Raw genomic sequence first — 20,639 nt, 5'->3', positions numbered from 1 at the left:
TTCTCAGAATTAAATAAACTGCAGTAGATCCATGGGGTCAGCTCTGCTGTTTTTGGCACAGGAGGGAAGAAGTGTGCCTTGCTGTGTTTATAGCCTTTGCCAGTCATGCTCATGATGTCTTTCATGTTGCAAAGACAGAGTTTAACAACAGCTGGGAATTTTCTTTATGTCAGAGAAAAAAACTGGGAAGTAGCTGTCTTTCATGCTGGAGTACAGTGGGCTGATCAGGCAGATATCTGTTTGCTGCCATACACCCACTTGCTACATACCTGTGCTTTCTCTGCCCCTGCAGAGATTTGTCTCTCTCTTGCTTCAGCATACAGGACTATGCTGGCCTTCCAGACATGCACTGGGACCTAAAAGGATTCAAGGAATCAATTCCAGGAAAAAAAAACAACTAAGTCTTCCAAGTAATCAATTTCAAAATAACTTCACCAAAAAAAGTGGAATATGGCATATGAGTAAAATAACATAATAGAAAGAAATATGTAAAACATTTTTATAAATGTAATGGAAAGGAAATTTGGGATTTAGATTCTTGTAGCTTTAGGTAGGCAAGGAGCAGACTGCTATAAATAAACCTTGCGTAGCCTGCACATGTTAAAAGTTGCAAATAATTGAGAGACTTAGAGCACCTTCAGGTCACAGCCTCAACATGAAGGTACAAATGCCAGAGGACTGCTGCTCTAGAGATGTTTTTTCTTTTATTATCTGTTAACTACTATAAAAAAGCATTGTGACAATCTCCTTTATCACTCTTTCTAGGTAGGCTACATCTAACTTCTGACCCAACTTATATTTTGATTCCTCCCCTGCCCAGTCTGATCTTGCTTTGTAGTTTTAGCTGTAATGAGTTTGTTCCATTTTTGGTTTACCATTGCTTGCCTATGCTCATTTTTCTTTGGCATCTCTTCAGGACTTAGGAGAAAAACCTTAACTTACAAAGCATCCTACAAAAATACAGTAGTGTTTTCTTTCCATCAGTGTTCTGCACATATGGATAACTTGCTTGGTTTTCATATTAAGTCTTGCAAATTTGTACAGTTCTAATAGAATTTTAGTCTGTGACTTAATCTCTTAGATACTGTTATTTCCATACCTTTTATTCATAAAGTACTTACTCTATGGACAGATGGCCTTTTCTGGGTGTCTGCTGTCTTCGTGAGACAGAAGATAATGCTGAAGTGCTTAAACAATAATGTTTCTAAACTAATGTTTTGTTGCCTATTTCTGTCAACATCTCCATCATTTATGCCAAGTACAAATTTTCACTGTGGTGAAGCATTTGCATATGTGATCTGTGTTGGCTTCTCTTGTGCAGCAGAATTTGAAGACAGGGAATGTGTCTGACTGGACTGTACGGGATTGTCATGTGAAAACAAAGATTCCCTGCCTCTGATTAACAGAACTGATGTGCACAGTCAATTCCTGTGTCATTTCTATTTTATCAAATTTCACCCACATTCATGAGTACATAAATTTCAATAATTTGTAGATGCTCCTGACAGTTTCATTTTTTTAGATGTAAATTGTACAGGTTGCATGCAACAGATGAAATGTATTTTTTATGAAGGTCTGATTTAAATTTTTTCTGTCTCTGATTTGAAAATATTCTGAATAAGGCATCAGCCATTTAAATATCAACATTTTGCTTCCAGTTCTCCTCTTTTCTACAGTAGTATGAATATCAGACAGAAATGTGTTCCTAATAAAATAAAATTAGAAAAAAACCCAGAACTTTGGCATTTTTAAGGAAAAAAAGGAACCCAGTCATCCTTGGTATTTTTTTAGGGAGTTTGTTCTTGATTTCTGTTTTTTCCCTTTGTTTAAACTCCAGCTTCTTATGTAGTCTGCGATTTCATGAATAAGCAATTTACCTGGAAATCACAAAGAATCTCAGCATCCAAATTTATGTTCCAAATTTGTTTTAAAATTGTTATGGTTATATAGAAAGCATAAGTACCTATATATGAATAGCTGAGAGAATGCTGTGTCCCTGGATCTGCAGATGGCAGTATCAATACAAAAATTGCTGAAGATTATTTAAATAGTATGTGTTACCTATTTCATTGCAGATACAGTGATAAATAAGAGCAATAACTTACTATTGTATCAAACTAAATAATGCAATAGTCATGGTACCGTGCTATTCAACAACATACTATTTTTTAAGTCTGTTAAAAATGTACGCAGAGACTATCCAAAGAACTTCCAGCCTGTTTGCCTAATGTCCAAAAGAAACCTTGAGTCTCTCAATATAGTTTAGCTCATCTTCATGACTGGTTCAGGAAACCTTCATCAGAAGAACAAAGTCTGTATCCAGTAGTCTAAAATGCTGAACTGTCTGTGGACAACTGAGTGGTGAGATGTGAAGGTGAAGGTGAGGTGTGAAGGAAATGCCAAAGATAGGATAACGAACACAGAAAAACCTTCTAATAGAGAGACCCTTTGCAGATTGCTTTTGCCAGTAGGTGTCACTGTAAATAAGACAATGGTGCGACGGCCCGCAGTGTAACTCACGTATTAAGGATGTGCCATTGGTTGTGACTTACTCCCTTTTTAAGAAGTGAAATAAGGATTATGAAAAAAAATTTGATTACTTTCAGATAGAAAAAAACAAAACAAAACAAAAACCAAAACATGTTCAGATTTAAAAGATCATAGGTGAATCTGCGCAATTAAATGATCCCCTGTTTTCCGTAAGCAATTACCATCACACGGCTCCACACATGCCTAAAAGACACATGCCAGAAACAACCACTATAGGAGCAAGGTAAGTATTCCTGTTTTCTTCTAGCTGGAAGTTTCCCCAGGCATTAAAAAAAAAAAATTTAAAAAAATAAAAAAAATCTAAGTTATATGTGTACAGGGAGCTTTGGGTTGTGGCTCTGTCAGCGTTACCAAGCAGGGTCTGTGTGTTGAGCTGGACTTAGCTGGACTTCCCTGAGCATATGGAAAGCCACTGGACAGAGCACGGAAGAAATTCTTTTGTGTGAGGGTGGTGAGACACTGAAACATGTTGTCCAGAGAAGTTGTGGATGGCCTTTCCAGGAAGCGTTCAAGGCCAGGTAGGATGAGGCTTTGAGCAACCTAATCTAGTGAAAGGTGGCAGGGGGGTTGGCACTACATGGTCTTTAAGGTCCCTTCCAACCCAAACCACCCTGTGATTATGTGGGCAGCAGGTCAGACTGTGCTGGCACCTGAAGCTCTGGACGCAAGCTCCATGCAAGGACAAGGAAATACAACTGCACGTAGGTGATCATAATTTAATTTTTTGCCAAGGGAACAGTAAAGATTCCTATAGAAAATATGACCACTTATTTGAAACCAGTTTCTGCTTCAGTTTCCTGACTGATTCAGATGAATGGTGGTACTCACTTCAGCTGTGGCACCACTCGCACTGCACTCTCTGTGTGAGGTTCCAGAAAGTGTTTGCCTACCTGTCTCTCTCTGTTATGAGATATCTAAATATCATTTCTAGAACTCAAGGCAGGCTTCTTGGTTCAAACAAGCACACTGTAAATATGTGTTAACTGGAAAGAGATTTTCATGATTACAGAAAGATAGGAGTTGTAATTGTGAACAGGAAAACGCACTACCAAAATGTTCTTTTCTGGCCTCCTGCTGCTTTTTTTTTTTTTTTTTTTTCCTTTTTTAATTTGTCGGCTATAATTTACTGATCTGGATTTCACCCTCAGCGTACAGAGGGTATATACAACCTACAGTGCCCCTACCTCTGGGTTATGGCAATCAGGAACCAATCTAGAAATCTAGCCCTGCAGTGCAGCCATCTAACAGCGGAGTGGGAATACCCAGGGTATCAGAGCCGAACAGCACTTGGGTATGCACTCTGCTTAGTTGTGATACTGCATAAATAATGCAGGAGTCTCATGATTGTGCTTCACTTTTCCTTAGTGACTGGTATGGGTGTGTTGCATAATGACAGTGTGTTCAGGGATGTTTGTAATCACTTGCACTAAGCACCTACTAAAACAGGTTGAGATTTAAAAAAAGGATTAAACTACAGAAATTTCTCTTGCCTCTTGTATTCATTGATTCATGCAAGAGGAAAACATGACTGACTGAACTGCTTTGTTCTGAAATAGATAAAGGTCCATCTCATTTTTTAAAAAATGTCACACTGTTTAGTTGTGCTTTACACACGGTTACTTGTATGCCTGTAATGGACTTCTTTTCTATTATGAATTATTTAGCCTCTTCAGAGTCATAGTTGTCCCAGTCTGGGCAGTGGGACATGCAGGTCTTTGAGTGCTAAAATGCTCTTCACTTCTAGTACTTAGCACTCTTGCATTGGTAGACACTGTGCAAACATTAGCTAATGCTTCTTACCAGCACTAAGAGTTACCTTCCTCATCTGGCAGGGAAAAAGCTACCCAGCAGAGGTATAAAACCATTAACCAAATGAATGGCTAAATTGTTAAAAGAAAATATTTTAGTTGTGTATTCTTGTTTCTATCACTTTATTTTCTGCGTTTACAGAGAGGCATAATCTCACACCGACAATACAAGTACGACCCAGTTACAGCAGTGAAGAGTTCATGTTAAAAACCATTGTAGCTGTTTCAAAGCCTGCCCATCAGGGCACTTGCAGAAGCAACAGGGATCCCTCAGGCTGAGCAGGGAAAAGCCACCTACTACTTGAATGAGTGTGTTAATTACCAACACTCCCTGCTTTTCCAGAGGGAAATAGAGAATATCTGTTGTGCTTTGTAGTGAACTTAATAGCTGTGCCTATCATGGTAAATAAAACAAACCAGATTCCCACTTTCTGGTCCTGGAACAAAGGCTATAACATGTCCTGAGTCTGTACAGCTGAACCTTCCTGTGTACCTTCTTCCATATGGTCTTGAGAACCGTCATTTCACCTGGTCTGGGCCTTCTCACAGAGAGCTCTAGCTGACGTTTACCAAAACCATGCTAGGGAGCTTCCACTTGATGATGGCCAAGTCCTGTTCCTCTCCAGTTGCTAGTATGGGCATGGCCAACACTTCTGGTGTGCCATGTGCAGAAGTGTCACCCAGGGCTTCACCAGCACCTCTCTCCTTTCTATATCCCACCAGAGTGACTGTGTGGCACCTTGTCCCCACTTGGTCTGAACACTTAAGTCTGCATAAGCTGGCTGGTGCGTGGGTGCCACTACATGCAGCATTCCTGTGCAACAGTGGTATTTAGATTTCTCGTAAATGAGAGGGGTGGGCTGGCATCCACTTTCTGGAGTTCTGTACTGAATTTAGCCACTGGCATTCATCCTAAGTTTCATTGCAGGTGCCAAAATGCATCTTCTGCATCCTATTGTAAGCTTTTCTTGTGCCTTTCCCTGTTTGCAAAACTGGTGAATTAATGCTGTTCTATTCATTAGTCTGTTGTCTTTCAGCAGAAATTCAAGATTTTTGTGACTTCCATGTCACAGAAGCCAACACATTATTGAATGTTGATTTAACTATGGAAACAGCCACCGTTTTTGTTAGGTATATGGTAAAACTAGAACTAACTGGTCCTGTGGTCAAAGACAGGTGAGATTAAGGAGGACAGAAGCAATTAGAAATTCCTCTGCGAGGAAAGAGGGGCCTTCTGGTGTGAAATCTGGAAAACTGGATGTGTAGAAGGAATTTACTTTAGGCCAGAGATGGGCCATGTATCTGTCTCAGGGAGAGCAGTGGAAGGTGTTTTTGGAAAGCGATGTTTTAATGGTAGGTTTGATGTAGGGGATTGAGTGACCTCTAGCATGTGAGCCCTGCGCAGAAACTCTGTTTTGTTCCTAACTTTGCACCAATTTTCTTTGTGGCTTTGCAATAGTCACATCACATCAGTATTTTCAAACTGGTACTTAACTCCTTGTTTAGCCATTTAAGAAGCAGCTTTTAATTTCCTTGAAGTACTGACTGCCTAAGAGATCTAGTTAATGGCAGGTCCAGCCCTGTGGCAAGCCGGGTCACTTCTGTTGTTATGTTCAGATATTTCAAAGCATTATCTTTGGGCACAAGGGCTCAGGAGTAGCTGCTGAATCATAATATTATTCTAACCATGCCATTGGAATAACTATGTCCCTGTGTGCTTGCAGATCTACAGAAGAACATGAGTATGAACACTGTGTATATCACGGTCTTGAACACAATTAGGTTTTAATATATTCTCCTTTATACTTACAATATTGTTCCATTGAATATTTATTTGTTCACACACGTTTATTTATAAACACATTTACATAAATTTATTTATTTCTTTATTCAGTCTATGATCCTTTCACAACTGGCCCAACTTGCTGTAGTATCAAGGAAATGGGATTTCAGAAACAGGTCTAGAGCTTGATGTCCTGTACATGTCTGGTTTTGCAACTGCTTAAGCCAAATATCCACCTCCCTCTCATCAATCAGATACGCTCAAATGAGTTAAAATGTCACTTGAAGAAATAAATATGCATACAACAAATACTTGGAAGGAGAGCTAAAGGTTCACAGGATAGGTCAGCAATGTTCATACCAGGGAAACCTAGGAGGCCAGAAGTAGGGTACAATGAATGAAATAGGAAACAATTCTGCAGTCTTGGCAGTGCTTTGCTTTGCAACAATTATCTAAAGCTGTCTGGAGGCTTTCCCTGGAGCCTTTCTCTCCCTTGACCCAATAACAAAAGAATCCATGTTACAAACTTTGCTCTGGGATATGTAATAGAAATGCAAAATGCAACATTGTGAGCTGGCAGCCTTTTAAAACCCTGCCTAATGTTAATCCTACAGGAATTGTTCAAGGGCTGAGAGCACTCTGAATAGTTGGAGTATGACCCTTTCAGGTTTTCCTCTTGCACAGATGCATTTTCACAGACAGAAGACACAATTACTTCATTGTACCATGCCTCTGAAGTATGTTGCCATTGCTGAAACGGCCTGTATGCTTCCATGAAGATAATTAAGAAATAAGGTTCTGTGGAAGGATATTAGACTACACTTCTCAACAGTGTAAATCAACGGAAGAACGTACAGTTTGGTAAGGGACAGAGGGGCATGTGCAGATCTGACCTCCCCCAGAGGTCTGCAGGGAAGCCAATTTGCTTGCACAGAAGTAGCTGTGGATGTCCCCCTCCTTGCTCTTCCTTATGGGGATCTTACCGATAAGACAGGGGTGGTCCTATTGCATCAGTTGCTGACAGCTTTTTGTGCCATTGCTACCAAATCTGTCCTAACACATTTTTCAAGAGTAAATCTAAATGTTTTCTGACGGCATGTTGTTGGTGTGCCAGGGGTTAGTGTCTCCTTATCGTGAGGAAGCAGTCTGGTTTCAAGGGGTGGCCCAGATGACCAGATTGCCCCTGCCCTCAGCTCTCTCCTGATTAACACCCCTCCAGCTGAAGGAGCAAGTTTACAGCAGGGCAGGAGAGGGTATGTTCAGAGGTACCATCTATAAAGGTATTGGCAGTGCATGACTTGGTCTTTTATATTGGTTCATGTTATGACATTGCTCTGGTAACCAAATGTCCCAGATAGAGATGAGTTCTTATTCCATTACATTTTGTCATACCAGACACTATTTTTTTTCTAGTCTTTCAGCCTCATTCACTGCTTTATCTTGTTCAACTTCAGTCAACATGTAGTTTGCTAAAGATTTCAGTGAGAATAAGAGTAGGCCAAATCATCACCACAAATCAAATTTGTGGTATCTCAAAAAAGTTAGTCCTCGTGCCACCAAGATTCTGGTGCAGATCTGATGTTCTTTATGACCAAAAGGTCAAAAAGCTGCTTAGCAAACTGTCTAACCTGATGCTGACAAAGTCAGCGCTCGCCTACATGAGGGTGAGCCCGGGGGCCAGTGGGCTCAGCCAGGGCTGAAGCAGTGACACGGCTGTAGCTGGGGCCTGGTGCGGATCATGCACAGCTGAGCTGCAGGCCCGTCCCCCAGCCATGCTCTGGGGCAGCATTTTGGCAGCCACACGCTGCCCCTCTGCCCGCCATATCCAGTTACTGAGGCATCGCTCCAGCAGCCATCGTCCCGCTGAGCGACATGCGCCAAGAGCCGCCAGGCATGTGACATGCTCTGTCGCCCCTCGGTCATCCCCGGATTTCTCTTGCTTGGGTGGGATGGATTTAAGTTCACAGGTGTCCTGAGAAGAGGTAAATGCTGTTCAAAGAGTATGTGAGGAATGAAGCTGATTCACCCCCTAGATGGGAAGAGAGAGGGAAGCTTGGGGATTTCCCCAGCTCACTCTTAAATTTCCACGCTGGAGTGTGTGTGTGTTTATTTATGAGAAAATTAAGCAGAGGCTACACATTGCCCGATACATTGAATATCAGGGATAAGATATTCCAGCCTCTCAATTTCATAGATTTATCCAAATGTGAGCCGTGGCTCTCCACAGTCAAAATAGGAAGTGAATGTAATGGATATCTAAAAGGGGATCATCAGGTGGTGATAGTTCGGCAGTGAGGGAAGCGCTCGTTTCAGGCTGCAGGAACAGAAAGTGCTGCTGCTGTCACTGATCCCAAAATGGCACAGCTTGGTCTTGCATCCGCTCAGGCTCCGCGGACCCCAGCAGGCCAGCGCCCCATGGCAGCACCACCCTTTGCTGGTCTGCTGGAAGCTGCCAGGACACCCTGGGGACGAAGGGCACTTGCCTCTTTGTCACCTGGGTTCCTTTAGCACCGTTCTGAGAGGAACCTTACAACTTTGTCTGACTTAGTGCTTCAACAGTTAGCCCTTAAAGACATTAGTCACAGTTCACTGTACTGGTGTGAACACAACCCCATAGGTGTATTTATCTTACACATATACTATTTAACCTGACTTGGCTCTAGCTATGCTACAGTGAACTTTGTGACACAATTTAGTTTGTTGATTTTAAAGTTTTTATGGTGTCATCTCCTGGTTACCTCAGAGCATTGCAAAAGACCTAATGACTTAAGCAGTCAGAAAATAAATGCATTTTATTCGCGCTCTGTGCTAAGGCACAAAAACTTGAATAAGGCATGCAAGGAAGCTATAATGCATTACAAAAACATGGGCAGCTGTACACCATTAGTCCTGCTGCGTTTTTTCCAGCAGTTTAAAAATGTTTTTTTCTTTGATAAATAATGCAATCAAGAAATTCAGAATAGCTAGCAAATGTGTAGATTTTGACAAACAATTTTGCTTGAAAAGCAATTTTAAAAGTTTCAAGATTACATCAAATATTACATCTGGACATTTTCTAAATGGTCTACTAAGGCTGATTTCAGTTTTAAGTGGTTTCTTCCACTGCCCAGCGTTGTTGCTAGCTGCTTCCAAGTCCCATATTTCCCACCCTGTGTTGCTGGGCTTGCTCAGCACTGCAGCCCTGCACCTGTTACAGACAGGATTAAAGGTGCAGAGGATTCCCAGAAAGTCCTAGGAAAAAAGTCGAGACTCTACAAACCCTACAGTAAAATCCCTAAACTGTATCAGGAGCTATTAACTAGGCCTCCGCAGACCATCTCAGGGTTTTATCTGGGCATTCTCCAAGCATACTTATCAGTTGACACTTCTGTGGTTATAACAGTAGACTTCTTCCCTCAACATAAGGGAAAAGTTGAATTAGGAAGGATTTTCTAAAGAAAAAATTAATGTGACACATTAAACAATCCAATTTTGTCTTATAACACTAACAAAGGAGTCCTAGTTAATGTGCCCAGCAGAGATCAAGGTGGAAGGCTTCGCTGGAGTCTGACCTGAAGTGCATTCTGCTGATCAGATGGCAAATGCTAACTTTTTCACAGCTGTGGAGCTACACAAGGAAACTTTATTTTAGCAGAGTTACTGTATTTTGAAAGTCTCTGTGAGGTGAAGAGAAGCCTCGCAGAAGTTCTCCAGATGAATTGCATCTGTGGTAGCTTGCATTTACCTGTTCCTCTGTATTTTGGGTTTAAAGGTGATTTGCTGTTGGGTTAGGCTGCTGATGCACAGCACACAGATAACAATGTTTTTATGTATGGAGAAAATATGGAGCAACAAATGAAAAAATGATTCATTCTGGTAAAAGGCAGAAATGGTATTCTTAAAATAAGACTTAAAAGATTTATGTTTTTCTGTGTAATTTCCTCAAGTCTTTGGCATTGAGATACCACCCATTCAAACTACTACACTGGGTAATTTTCCTTCCCATTTCTTTTATATTGCCAGCAAGTACCATTAGATGTCAATATAGCTTTATGTCCTAAAACAAAATCCTGTTTGTATTTTGTTCTCTTTCTTTGCTGTAAAGATAAGAGATCTCTCCTTCACTGGCAGTCAAAGTCTAGATATACTATGAAATGAGCTTGCCTTTCCTTCATCGAGTCAAGGACATTGAATTTGCCTTACCATTTCCTAGACTATGAATTGCTTATTCATTTTCTTGGTTGTCATAATCAGGTCCATTTGATTTTCACAGTCGTTCCTACTCGATGTTCACTTGTATTTTATTAATTTTCCAAGGGAGTTACACAAAAAGAAGCAGGGTGAAGTCATTTATATTGGAGACGAACTTGAGACAAACTAGTAAATCCAGCTGCCCACTTCCGTGTCACCCTTGTGCACACATGCAAAGGTCTCCAACCAACTGAACGCACAGTTCTGCAGCTCAAGCGCACTCTAAATCTGAGAAATTACAATATATAGGTCAGCACACTAGTCAGAGAGCTTTTTAAATAGACTCTGAAGGAAGATGTTATTCTGCCTAACAGATTTGTTCCCATTTCTCAAATGTGTGCCCATTGTGATCTCTTTGTGAGGTTTAATTTTTTTGCCATCACATGGAAGATGCTTCCTCTGAAACCAGTCAAAGTGATATAGCTGTGTCTCCATTCTCACTTTTCCAACAAACACCATCAGTCTTTTCCTCCGGAGAACTGAGAGGAGTGAAAATTATTATCTTCCTGTTCATGGCACTTAAAGGGATGATGCAGTTGTTGCACTAAGGCAGAGACAAGTGGTGTGGTTTTAGGATCACTCATTATGAAGGTACCAATTACTTGAAGGAATTATTGACCTCTGTAATTCTTTTTGTAAGTTTATGAACCAAACGAGGCATTTTACTAGCTTTGCTTATTCAGATAATAGGACTAGGTATTGCTGATGAGGATGGCAGGAATATCTGACTGAATGTTGATTTGTCTGCTTTTTAATTAACATGGAAGTGGAGACTGCTTTTAAATACTGAGCTCCCCATTCCCATGCCTATAGGTGAGCTCCCATTTTATTCATGATTCTGCATCAGAAATTGATATTATTAGGAGAAGAAGCTTTTATGACAAGAGGAATAGTCTTGTTCATAAAGGTGGAGGTCTAAGACTAAGCAGAAGTATTACATTTAGCTGCCATGTGCTTATCTGCAGTTTGTGCTCAGTCTTCTGCACTTTCAATGAACAATTTTTCCTCTAGTTCCAAGCTAGGAGAATAAGACTAAATGACCTCTCCTTTTTTTCAGGTGTAAACTGTTTGTGGTATCTCAAAACTTATTTCATATAGAAAGTTAGCCATAAATGTGGCACCTCTTTTGGAATGGAATAAAGGTCTTGGTATGATTTTATTGTGTTTCTTACAAATGCATTGCATTGAATAAAGTTAGTCTTGACTTCTGTCATAGTGCCTAACAGGCTAATGGCACAAGGCATCAAGGGTACACAAGCCAAGCAGGTATAAGATAATTTCATTGGGGCAGGTGATTAGTTATTCATTTCACGTGTTCTGATATGATAAGTGTTGCCACTGCATTATGGTGGCAAGTCACAGACCAAGGCCTTATTGATCCAGTTGCTGGATACACACACTGGTTAGCTGAAGAGGTTGACCTAGAAGTACGTCTCACTGAATGCAGCTGGCATTGCATTTAAAGCAATTCAGGTTTTGAATATGTTGGAAATGTGGATCTGAAAATTTTTTGTACTTTATAAAGGAAGTGTGAGGAACTGTAAATGTTTACAGCCCTGCTTTTATGGTATAGTCAAAGGCATGCAAATGTTAAAGAAGAAACTATATCTAGCAAGATGTGCTGCAAAACCCCAACAGATAATAGTCACTTATGTAATTTAATGAAGGTACTTTATCATTGCAGTCAAATAACATTTAAGTTACATAATGGGGTCAACTGGAAATCTAATTTTTTTTCTCATGCTTTTTGTTGTTCATTGTAGAGTCTGACTTTATCTTCTTCAGACCTTTGCCACTGCTGGCTATTAAATAATTTAGTTGTCACTGCTGGAGCCATTTGCAAAGCTGAGTATGGCTCTGCTTGAGAAATAGTGAAGCTGTGTGACTTAACTGTACAGCCAGACCAAGGTGCTTTATTTTTCCATGGACATATGTCTAATAAGTCTTTATTAGGTCTGCAGGTGAAATAAAAGAGCAATTATCACACCTTTTCTTTTAAAACACTTATAGCATAGCACTGTTACAATACTGTTTCATTTCAAAGCACTTTATTAATTTAATTTAATTTAAATCAGTCATATATCAGTTAAGCTAGAAAAAGAAACCATTTTTATTAGCCAAAGCAACAATAACCGATTAGTAATTGCCATTAACAGAAGAAATTTCATTGCAAAAAACAACAGACATACAGTTGCATAAACTCTCTTGTGGGAAGCTGAGTGCTGATTAATTTCACTCTGAACATTTACTTTGCTTTTTATCACCACAGTTTACTTAGTACATCAGGAGGAATGTGAAGATTCATAAAAAAATTTAAACTACATTTCACTGTTAGAAGTCGTGCATTAAAACAGATTAGTTGCCTACCACAAAAAGAATATAGATTAATTCCAGTAAAAGCACTAGCCAGTGAATTTCAACAGCTTCTGGCGGGACAGGAATATTGCAGCTAAGAACACACGCACTGTTCTCATTTCTTTGGTAGATTTTTCCATAGTCTTTGTTTGGATGTGTTGCTCTTGACGAGCAGACTGTGCTCCAGGTTTGCTTTGGTTTTCTGGGATTAGTCTCTCACCACTCTGCCTTTCAGCGGTTGGGGTTGCCGGTGATTGCTCAGTATGGGACAAGGTGCTTCCCCTTCAGCAGAAGACAGGATTGTGCGGAATTGAGCCAACTAAGTGGGGCAAGGAAGGAAGGGATATATTTAGCTTTTCACTTTTATCTTGCATATCTGAGAAATTGTTATACTTCCTAACTAACGTTCTTTTTTTTTTTTTTTTTTTTTTTTTTAAAATAAGCTTCATAATATTGAATTAATCCAGTGGCAAGTCAGGATTTAAGCTACCACAGAAGTACTGGAACAACCAACCAGCTTTGAATATCCTATTGATCCCTGTATCCAACTACCACAGAAACTTTCATACACCGGTACTACTGTGTTATCACTTATGTAAAAAAAAGCTGATAAATTAAACATATCACCAGCTGTGAAAGTAAAAAGCAAGGCTTAAGAACTAATTCAACTTTGCTTCAAACATTGCTTTTATGTCAGACTATTTGTACTTAATTTCTATTCCCTATCCATTCAATAGCCTAATGAATAACACCTTGAACAAACATTAAGGATCTTCACAATACCCAAATTATTTCTACCCGTGTGCTTTTTATTTTCAAAGATTCCAAGTACTTAACTAGACTTATCTGGAAAGATATTAATTCAAACACCTTTGGAGGGACAGGTGGCAATAACTGTGTGACAGTTGCCCAAGAGTTTAGAACACAAAGAATACTTACCTGAGGCCAGTGAGGGATATTTAGCTTGTCCTACAGACATTGCTAGGAAAAAATGCAGTAATAAAGCAATTGGTACACCTCCTAACTACTCTACGATAGCACTGAATAGAGCTATACTCTGGCTATTTGATCTTGTGGCACAGCACAAAGCTCCCTGCTCAGGCAGTTTTTTGGCTGAGATTTGATGAGAATATGAACTTCTTTTGGAGAGTCTTCTAGGAATGAAGATGGGAAGAATTCAGCTTTCTGCCTGTCTTCTGCTTTGGGAGACACAGCACTTCAAGGAAATTTAATTAAGAAAATTGCGTTTCCTGGAGCAATAGAAGCAACTCCACAAATCTGAAGTCTTCTTATCTCAATTCCCACAAGACTTTGTAAGATGTGAGTAGCCTAACCCAGCTGAGGCAGAATCATAAGTGTTTATTAAAAGCAACAATGTGGTGTAAAGATAATGCTCATTTAACAGTAAAAATGAGAAAAATAAACCTAATAAAATGCAGCAGTGCAATGTAAAGGGTCTTGTTCCCTGTAATAACGTACCTGCTCTGAACTGATAGTAATTGGCTCTTTAAGTATAATCCAGATGACACTCTCATGGAGGGGAGGATGAGTCAGAGAGCCATTGTAGGTCCAGTAATCCATGGATTTAGGCAGCAGGCTTGAAGGATCAAAATCAGAAAAGGGAGCTTTCTTACCCTGTGGAAGATACTCTGGGTTAATGAAACCCATGAATAAGATAGGATTTACATCCCAGACTACAAAGGAGTGTGTTCCTAAATCAGAGGAGGTAATTTCAAAACACCAGTGTTTTCTCATAGCATCAGAGGTGAGTTGCTTGCCCTGGTGGTAAGTTTGACACTGAGATACATCTAGGCTGACACCACTGACAATGAGCCGTGTTACTCAAAAAAACCCAAACAAAAAACAATTTTCCCCAAAAATGGTATCAGATACCAAAGAGTTCAGTCATCACTGACTAAAGGTGTTTGTTTTGTTTTGTTTTGTTTTTCCCAAATACTGAACTCTATGCTCCTGAGCAAGCAAAACACTTCAGTGTATAATTAATTTTCAGCTGTCTGTTGAGAGAGGCTAAGGGAGGATTCACCCATGTTGGTAATGTTTGTATGTTCGGGGTCAAAGTCTACATTCCTTTTTAAAATCCTGTGGGAGATGCTGTGTTGTATTTTCAACATGCTTCACTAAAATTCCAATATTCAGACTCTATCTCTGCTTACCTTGTGCCTTTATGAGAGGTTTAGTGGGAATAGCCACTGCTTTACAAGACTGCTTGAGAAAAATGCAGTTCTGGTGTTATTTCTTCTCCCTTTTTTTCCTTCCTTTAACTGAGAGAACTTCAGTTTGGTTACTATTAGGCTGTGCTGGTGATGGACACCGGGGTTAATTTTAAATAGACTGATGGATGGATGGAAGCATAGGATTAGTTAGGAATCAGGAACTGTGTACTCTTAGACAAAGAGCTCATAGCTGTCTACAGGGTGGAGCCCCAACAATCCAAAATATTTTACAGGATCCCATAAACTCATGTCCAGAACCATGCTTTTGACTCCCACATCTCAGCAGCATTCTTCAGCTGAACACCTGCATTATTCTGAAGTCTTCAAAAAGGCAGATGAGAGACTGTGTAGATTTTGATTTAACTACTCTATATCATGATCAGGCTGTGATGATGTTTACCTTAGTCTTTACTGAATCCAAGGCCTTCAAGACACCCTTCAGATTTTCATTGCATAAGCCAAGCTGTAAATAAAAAATACTTTAAAATCCTAAATATGTAACAATAGTTTTATTCTAACAGAATCAAGAATGTGCTTTATAAATCTTCATGAGTTTATCTTTGCAAACCCGCTATGAACGAGACAAAATTTGAACTTTTTGAGGAAATAGCAGGACATTTTGCTTCTGCTTTGCAGAGTAATGCAAACAGACTGCAAAAATAATCCATGGTTCAGAAGTATATGATTGATATTATCATATGTGCTTATCTTTGAAATTCGCTTTGAAAGCATTCAGAGAGATGGTTTTGCTGCTAACTTTTTTGCAATATGAACTATGAGTAATTATATTTTAGCATTATATAATAAAATATAGTATTATTTAATGGTATTTTGTTAACATAACGAAGTCCTTAATAATAAGGAATTCTTTTTCCTGCCTTGCTTTTGAAAGGCTAAATATGCCATGTGCATGGATTCAAGATTTCTTGGAGTGCTGATTTAGATTTTTTTTTCTGACTGCTAGACAGTAATAGCATACGTGACTGAAACCATCTTTCTGTGAAAGTTCACATTGCTGTAAATGGAGTGGAAAGCAAACAGAAAAGGTGTGAGCATTGCCTGTTACAAAGGTGAATGAAACAGCACAAGCTCACTAGTACCCATGCTTTAAAGTGCAGGTCTTCTTGAAGGGTCTGTGGATGAAATGGGGATTTGGGTAAAACAACCATGTAGAAGCATGAACAAAGTTGGCAATAGGAGCTAAATCAGGATAAGAGACAGTCATGTCCACTGGTTCAAGAGAAAGACGTGTTTTTCCTAGTCCTCATCATGGACTGCAGTTTTGGTAAGGAAAGGGAAGAGAGAGACATGTGGTTTAAGTATGTCAGTAACTGACCTTCAGGAAGACAGTGACAATTGCCAAGCCATCCGGCTTGTCAAAAGCCTCAGCTACATTTGAATACTTGTCTGCATTCCAGTGAATGAGATGAAGCTAAAAAGCAATTGACAGGATCATTTTTGCTGGTTCTATTACAGAGAAATGCCACAACTAGAGTAACATAGTTAGAAACGCCACTCTGCACTCTTAGGGTCTGAGCGTGAAACTGAGAACATGCTTGTGAACGCCTGCAGATTTATGGTGCTTTGCTGAATCACCCTGGCATTGTCAGGACTCATACCCCGGCTTCACCTTGGGGTAGGCAGAACTGCACATATTCCTGAAAGCAGTTTAGGGGTAAGTACACAGAGATGTGGAAAATCACAACTTACAAGGGACATACATATTTCTAACTCTATTGCTAGCAGTCTCCTGTGCATGCCTTTATCTTCCTGTCTTCAAAAATGTAATACATAAAATATCATTTTACAAAGTGTAACAACTTCGTTACACATGGGGCAACATTTATGCATAATAGTCCCATTTACTGCAAAAGAGTGATCATACGGCCATGAACATCACGGCTGTGGATGGTTTATATTCAACCTAAATCTTTCAACAGTTATTTGACAGTATTTGTTTTAAAAGAGTTAAGGAACTCAGCCTACTATTGCTTATTATATCTTAAGCTAGTTTTTGTGAAATATAAATTTCAAAAACTTACAGAATGTGGAAATCATAGGAGTTTCTTTATGTGCCTTCTCACCTATTAATATGCCTAGCAATTCCTTAGCAACTATGTAACTCTATGGTGATAATCTAGTCCTGAATTATTTCTATAACGTTTCAGCAACATGGTCACAAAAAATATCAAAACTTCTTAAAATACAACAACGAGATTCTAAAATATAGAAACAGAACATGGAAATTATCGTATAATGCACGTAATCTTAACATTCTGATTTAAAACAATTAAAAATAAATTCTGGTATTTATTAAAGCTGAATTGCTATCTTTTCAACTTAACATCTTTACTGTTTCAACATATTTTAAACTATTGATTCAAAGCAAACTAATAAATACTTAATCATGTGTTGCTTAAACACAGTGAAAGTGCACTATCTCTTTACAGCAGAAAGTAATTCTAAAGGGACACCCCTTTCTTATCTTGGCTGTATCAAATGAGATAGCTTTAGCACTCTCAACAGTGGAAAATTTCCTATTAGGAACGCATTTCTGGCTGTGTGTTCCTAATGCCTACATTAAAAATGTGTAATCTGTCTCATTAGTGTCTCATGTTGTAATGTTCCTAAAATCTAAAAAGTTGCCAAAGATAACATTACATGAATTGAACATTAATTGTTTGCTGGCATGTTCATGACTGTTAGCAGGTCACTAAGGTCTTGGAAAACAAATAAAATCTCTTACTTTAGGGGTAGTTTTTGTAAAACAGATCTTGCTTCATTATCTGAAAACATTTAATGTACTTGACAGCTTCTGAGGCCATTACTAGATAACTTTTTTTATCTCTTTATTTTCATTAATTTGTTCTGGGTTTCGTTCTTATTTGCTGCTTTTGAAAAGCCAGAGAAGAAACCTTACAGTGATCAGCATGCTTGTAGCTTTGACAAATTGCAGCTACAATTATAGTGGGGCATTGGGTTATCAGACTCTAAAAAGCAGATTATTTAGTATTAAGCTGAATGTGTGTGTACAACTGATCTTTTTAACATTTAGCAAACATTACTTTCATACCTGCACCTTTCAGCTCTATTTCATTATTTAAATATGGATTTAGATTATGTAAATTTAGATTAATAAGTACTGACCACAAAATCCAATTTGCTCTTGCAAAGCCAACTTCGCATTTGCAGAGATGGTATTGCTTTTGCAAAATAAAATAACTACTAAAGCTATCTAGATATGCTTGTTTGGCTTTGTTTGTTTGTGTTTGTTTTTTTTTTTTCTTCTTAAGGATGATATACATGACCAGACTTTGAAAACTTGATTTCAACTTTCCTTTCATTGACTCTACCTCTGAAGCGTATTTCCTTCCATCCACTGTGTGCTCTGAGCCTTGCTCATCTGTTTGGCCCCAATGGAAATGAAACTGCCGCAATCTATATGTTCCGGTGAGAGGTCCACCTGCCAGCACTGCAAATGAATGAAGTACGGTAAAAACATCAATCAATAAAGTCTTCCTGTTGGGCAAGTTATAGATTTCAAAGACTTTGTAACATGCAAGCAGTTTTCTCCATGTTAACATGTTAATATTTTTTGATATTCAATTATTTTTAAACATCTAGAGGAAAAAACAAAACAAAACAAAACAAAACATTTTGTGCAGTTAAGCCAAAGTTATTGAAGGTTTTAATTCTAGGTATGTGTATGAGTGAATTGGTTATAGTAAATCTGCATGTCTCCTCAATGCGGTTCCAAAATTCAGGTGAATAGACTTTCTACCTCAGAGAGAAAATAAAAGAAAAAATAATGCAGAAAAAAAGCAGTTTGCCAGAAAGAGTAATTGGATTTTAATAACTGCAGAACAAACCATCCTACCTCATGGTACTCACTTCCCACTAAAATTTGCATTATTTATGACAGCATTTTAAAGTTGTCTTTCTTCACAGAAGTAACAGTTACAGGTAGCCTGAATATAGGTAGTCAGAATTTAGACTATGAAATGCCATAGGTGTACTTCAATGTTATTGACTCTGTTTATTGGTCATTATCATTAATTCCTTGCTTACAAGCACATAAATATGTCTTGATTCCTAACGTGGTGATAGGCACCTGTAATTGTGCATGATGCTTAGAATTATGTGCCTGGAGTTCCTGCAGCACTTACAATGTTATGCATCAGTACAAAGAAATCTCCTCCTTTGCTATCAAGGTAGTAAAACTGTGAGAAAAAAAACCTAGTCCAGAGTGATTCCATATGGAGTTATACTGTGACTAACTTTTACATATGTATAAATCTCCCACTGCATGTTGATTTAAAATAAAAGCACAACTGAGTAACTGTGTTTAGAAACTCTCCTCCTACCTTCCCCTTCAGAAATCAGTGATTATCCTGGAGGTTTCCTACTGGGAAATTACCAGTCCTTTTGCTGTTAACACAGGAACACTTGCCAACAAGTCCTGATTTTAGAGAACATAATCTGGACCTTCTGTGGCACTTAAAGGGTGTTGCCAACTGTTGCAACAAAATTAGCAAGCATATCCTATCTATATAAAAAACTCCTGGAAGGCTAGTCTTGTTTTCTATATAAATTAGAGAAAAAGAGAATGAAAAAGAAAACATTCCCCTCTTCAGATCCAGATTTTTACACACCTGATTGATTGTCCTTATCCTCAAAATTCACATGGAATGAATGTCCAACATTGACAATCTCTTTGCATGTGGAAGGTTTCCAAGTGATCTGAAGAAATCCCAGAGATGCATCTTTTTTGACTTCCTTCAGTTTAATATCAATAGGAGATTGACGGTCTCCATTGGCAATAGGGTATAACTTGTGCCAGTGGTCAGGTCCTGGGTAAAATAAATAAATAATTCAAGTTTTCTACTTCTAATTCTGTACCAATACTAAATTCATTCCACTTTTCCTTGGAACCAATTGTATACATACTACAGATACTTGATATGTTACTAATCCATGTAATTCCGAAGAATTTCTGTAAGGAAAATAAGGAAATATTCAATACATTATAAATACATCTGATTTTCTATTAAAGATAGCTTTTACCATTGTTGCCTTGATAACTCCAGTTCAAACTTGACATTTCTTTCTCGTTGCAAGGCACTGTCTTCTTTAAAAAGAAACTACTGGTGTTGATGAAAGTTGTTAAGATGAGATCTCTGCTTTGATTTTCTTCTGAATTTCTAACTTATGCCTAGGCTTTTATACGCCTGCTTAAACAGTAAAGACAGTAATATTTTCTAACCAACCTTTATGGATTTCATACGATTTCAAAATGCCATATGAAACTGTGATAAGGGTAAGGATTGTAATAAGGAAACAGTGTGCTTGCAATCTGTTTACTTTTTGATTCAGTACATATATTAAGATAGGTATGAGTTAGATGCCAAATTAAAATATACATAATTCTGACTGTTCAAATGTTGTCCAAAGACCTTTACACTAAATCTTCTCAATCCAAAGGATAATTATGGTACAAAAGTGCAGACTACACAGAAAGCAATGGATGCTCAGCCGTTTGGAAAATTCATGTCAATGATTTAAGACATCTGTGTATAGATTTTGGAACATTAATTTGATAAACACAAAAAACCAGTCAATCTCAGTAGCTTTTAGTGGTGGAAAACTTAGTATTAAATACTGCATTAATATGACTAGCAA

At 38.5% G+C, this 20,639-nt stretch overlaps 1 protein-coding gene across 1 annotated transcript; it reads right to left on the bottom strand.

Moving 5' to 3' along the window:
• Positions 1-12,208: 12,208 nt before the first annotated feature.
• Positions 12,209-20,061, bottom strand: CA1 (carbonic anhydrase 1). The gene is made up of 7 exons (XM_074897651.1): positions 20,025-20,061; positions 19,613-19,810; positions 18,314-18,432; positions 16,297-16,392; positions 15,361-15,423; positions 14,206-14,361; positions 12,209-13,045 (listed from the first exon to the last, which is right to left on the bottom strand). Exons 1-7 carry the CDS (start codon positions 20,059-20,061, stop codon positions 12,935-12,937), a joined length of 780 nt encoding a protein of 259 aa, XP_074753752.1. The 3' UTR covers positions 12,209-12,934.
• Between the last annotated feature and the right edge of the window lie 578 nt (positions 20,062-20,639).

Source organism: Athene noctua, chromosome 2 (genome assembly GCF_965140245.1).
Source record: "Athene noctua chromosome 2, bAthNoc1.hap1.1, whole genome shotgun sequence".
Taxonomy (NCBI): Eukaryota; Metazoa; Chordata; class Aves; order Strigiformes; family Strigidae; genus Athene; species Athene noctua.
This window is presented reverse-complemented; position numbering and strand designations above follow the sequence as displayed.

Coding starts and splice junctions, on each gene's coding strand:
- CA1 (XM_074897651.1), bottom strand. CDS start 20,061: ATGTCAAGTTTGAACTGGAGTTATCAAGGCAACAATG. Junction 16,393..18,313: donor GAAGGAAATACGCTTCAGAG/GTAGAGTCAATG, acceptor ATTGCTTTTTAG/CTTCATCTCATTCACTGGAA. Junction 13,046..14,205: donor TTACTATCAGTTCAGAGCAG/GTACGTTATTAC, acceptor TGCCCCACTTAG/TTGGCTCAATTCCGCACAAT.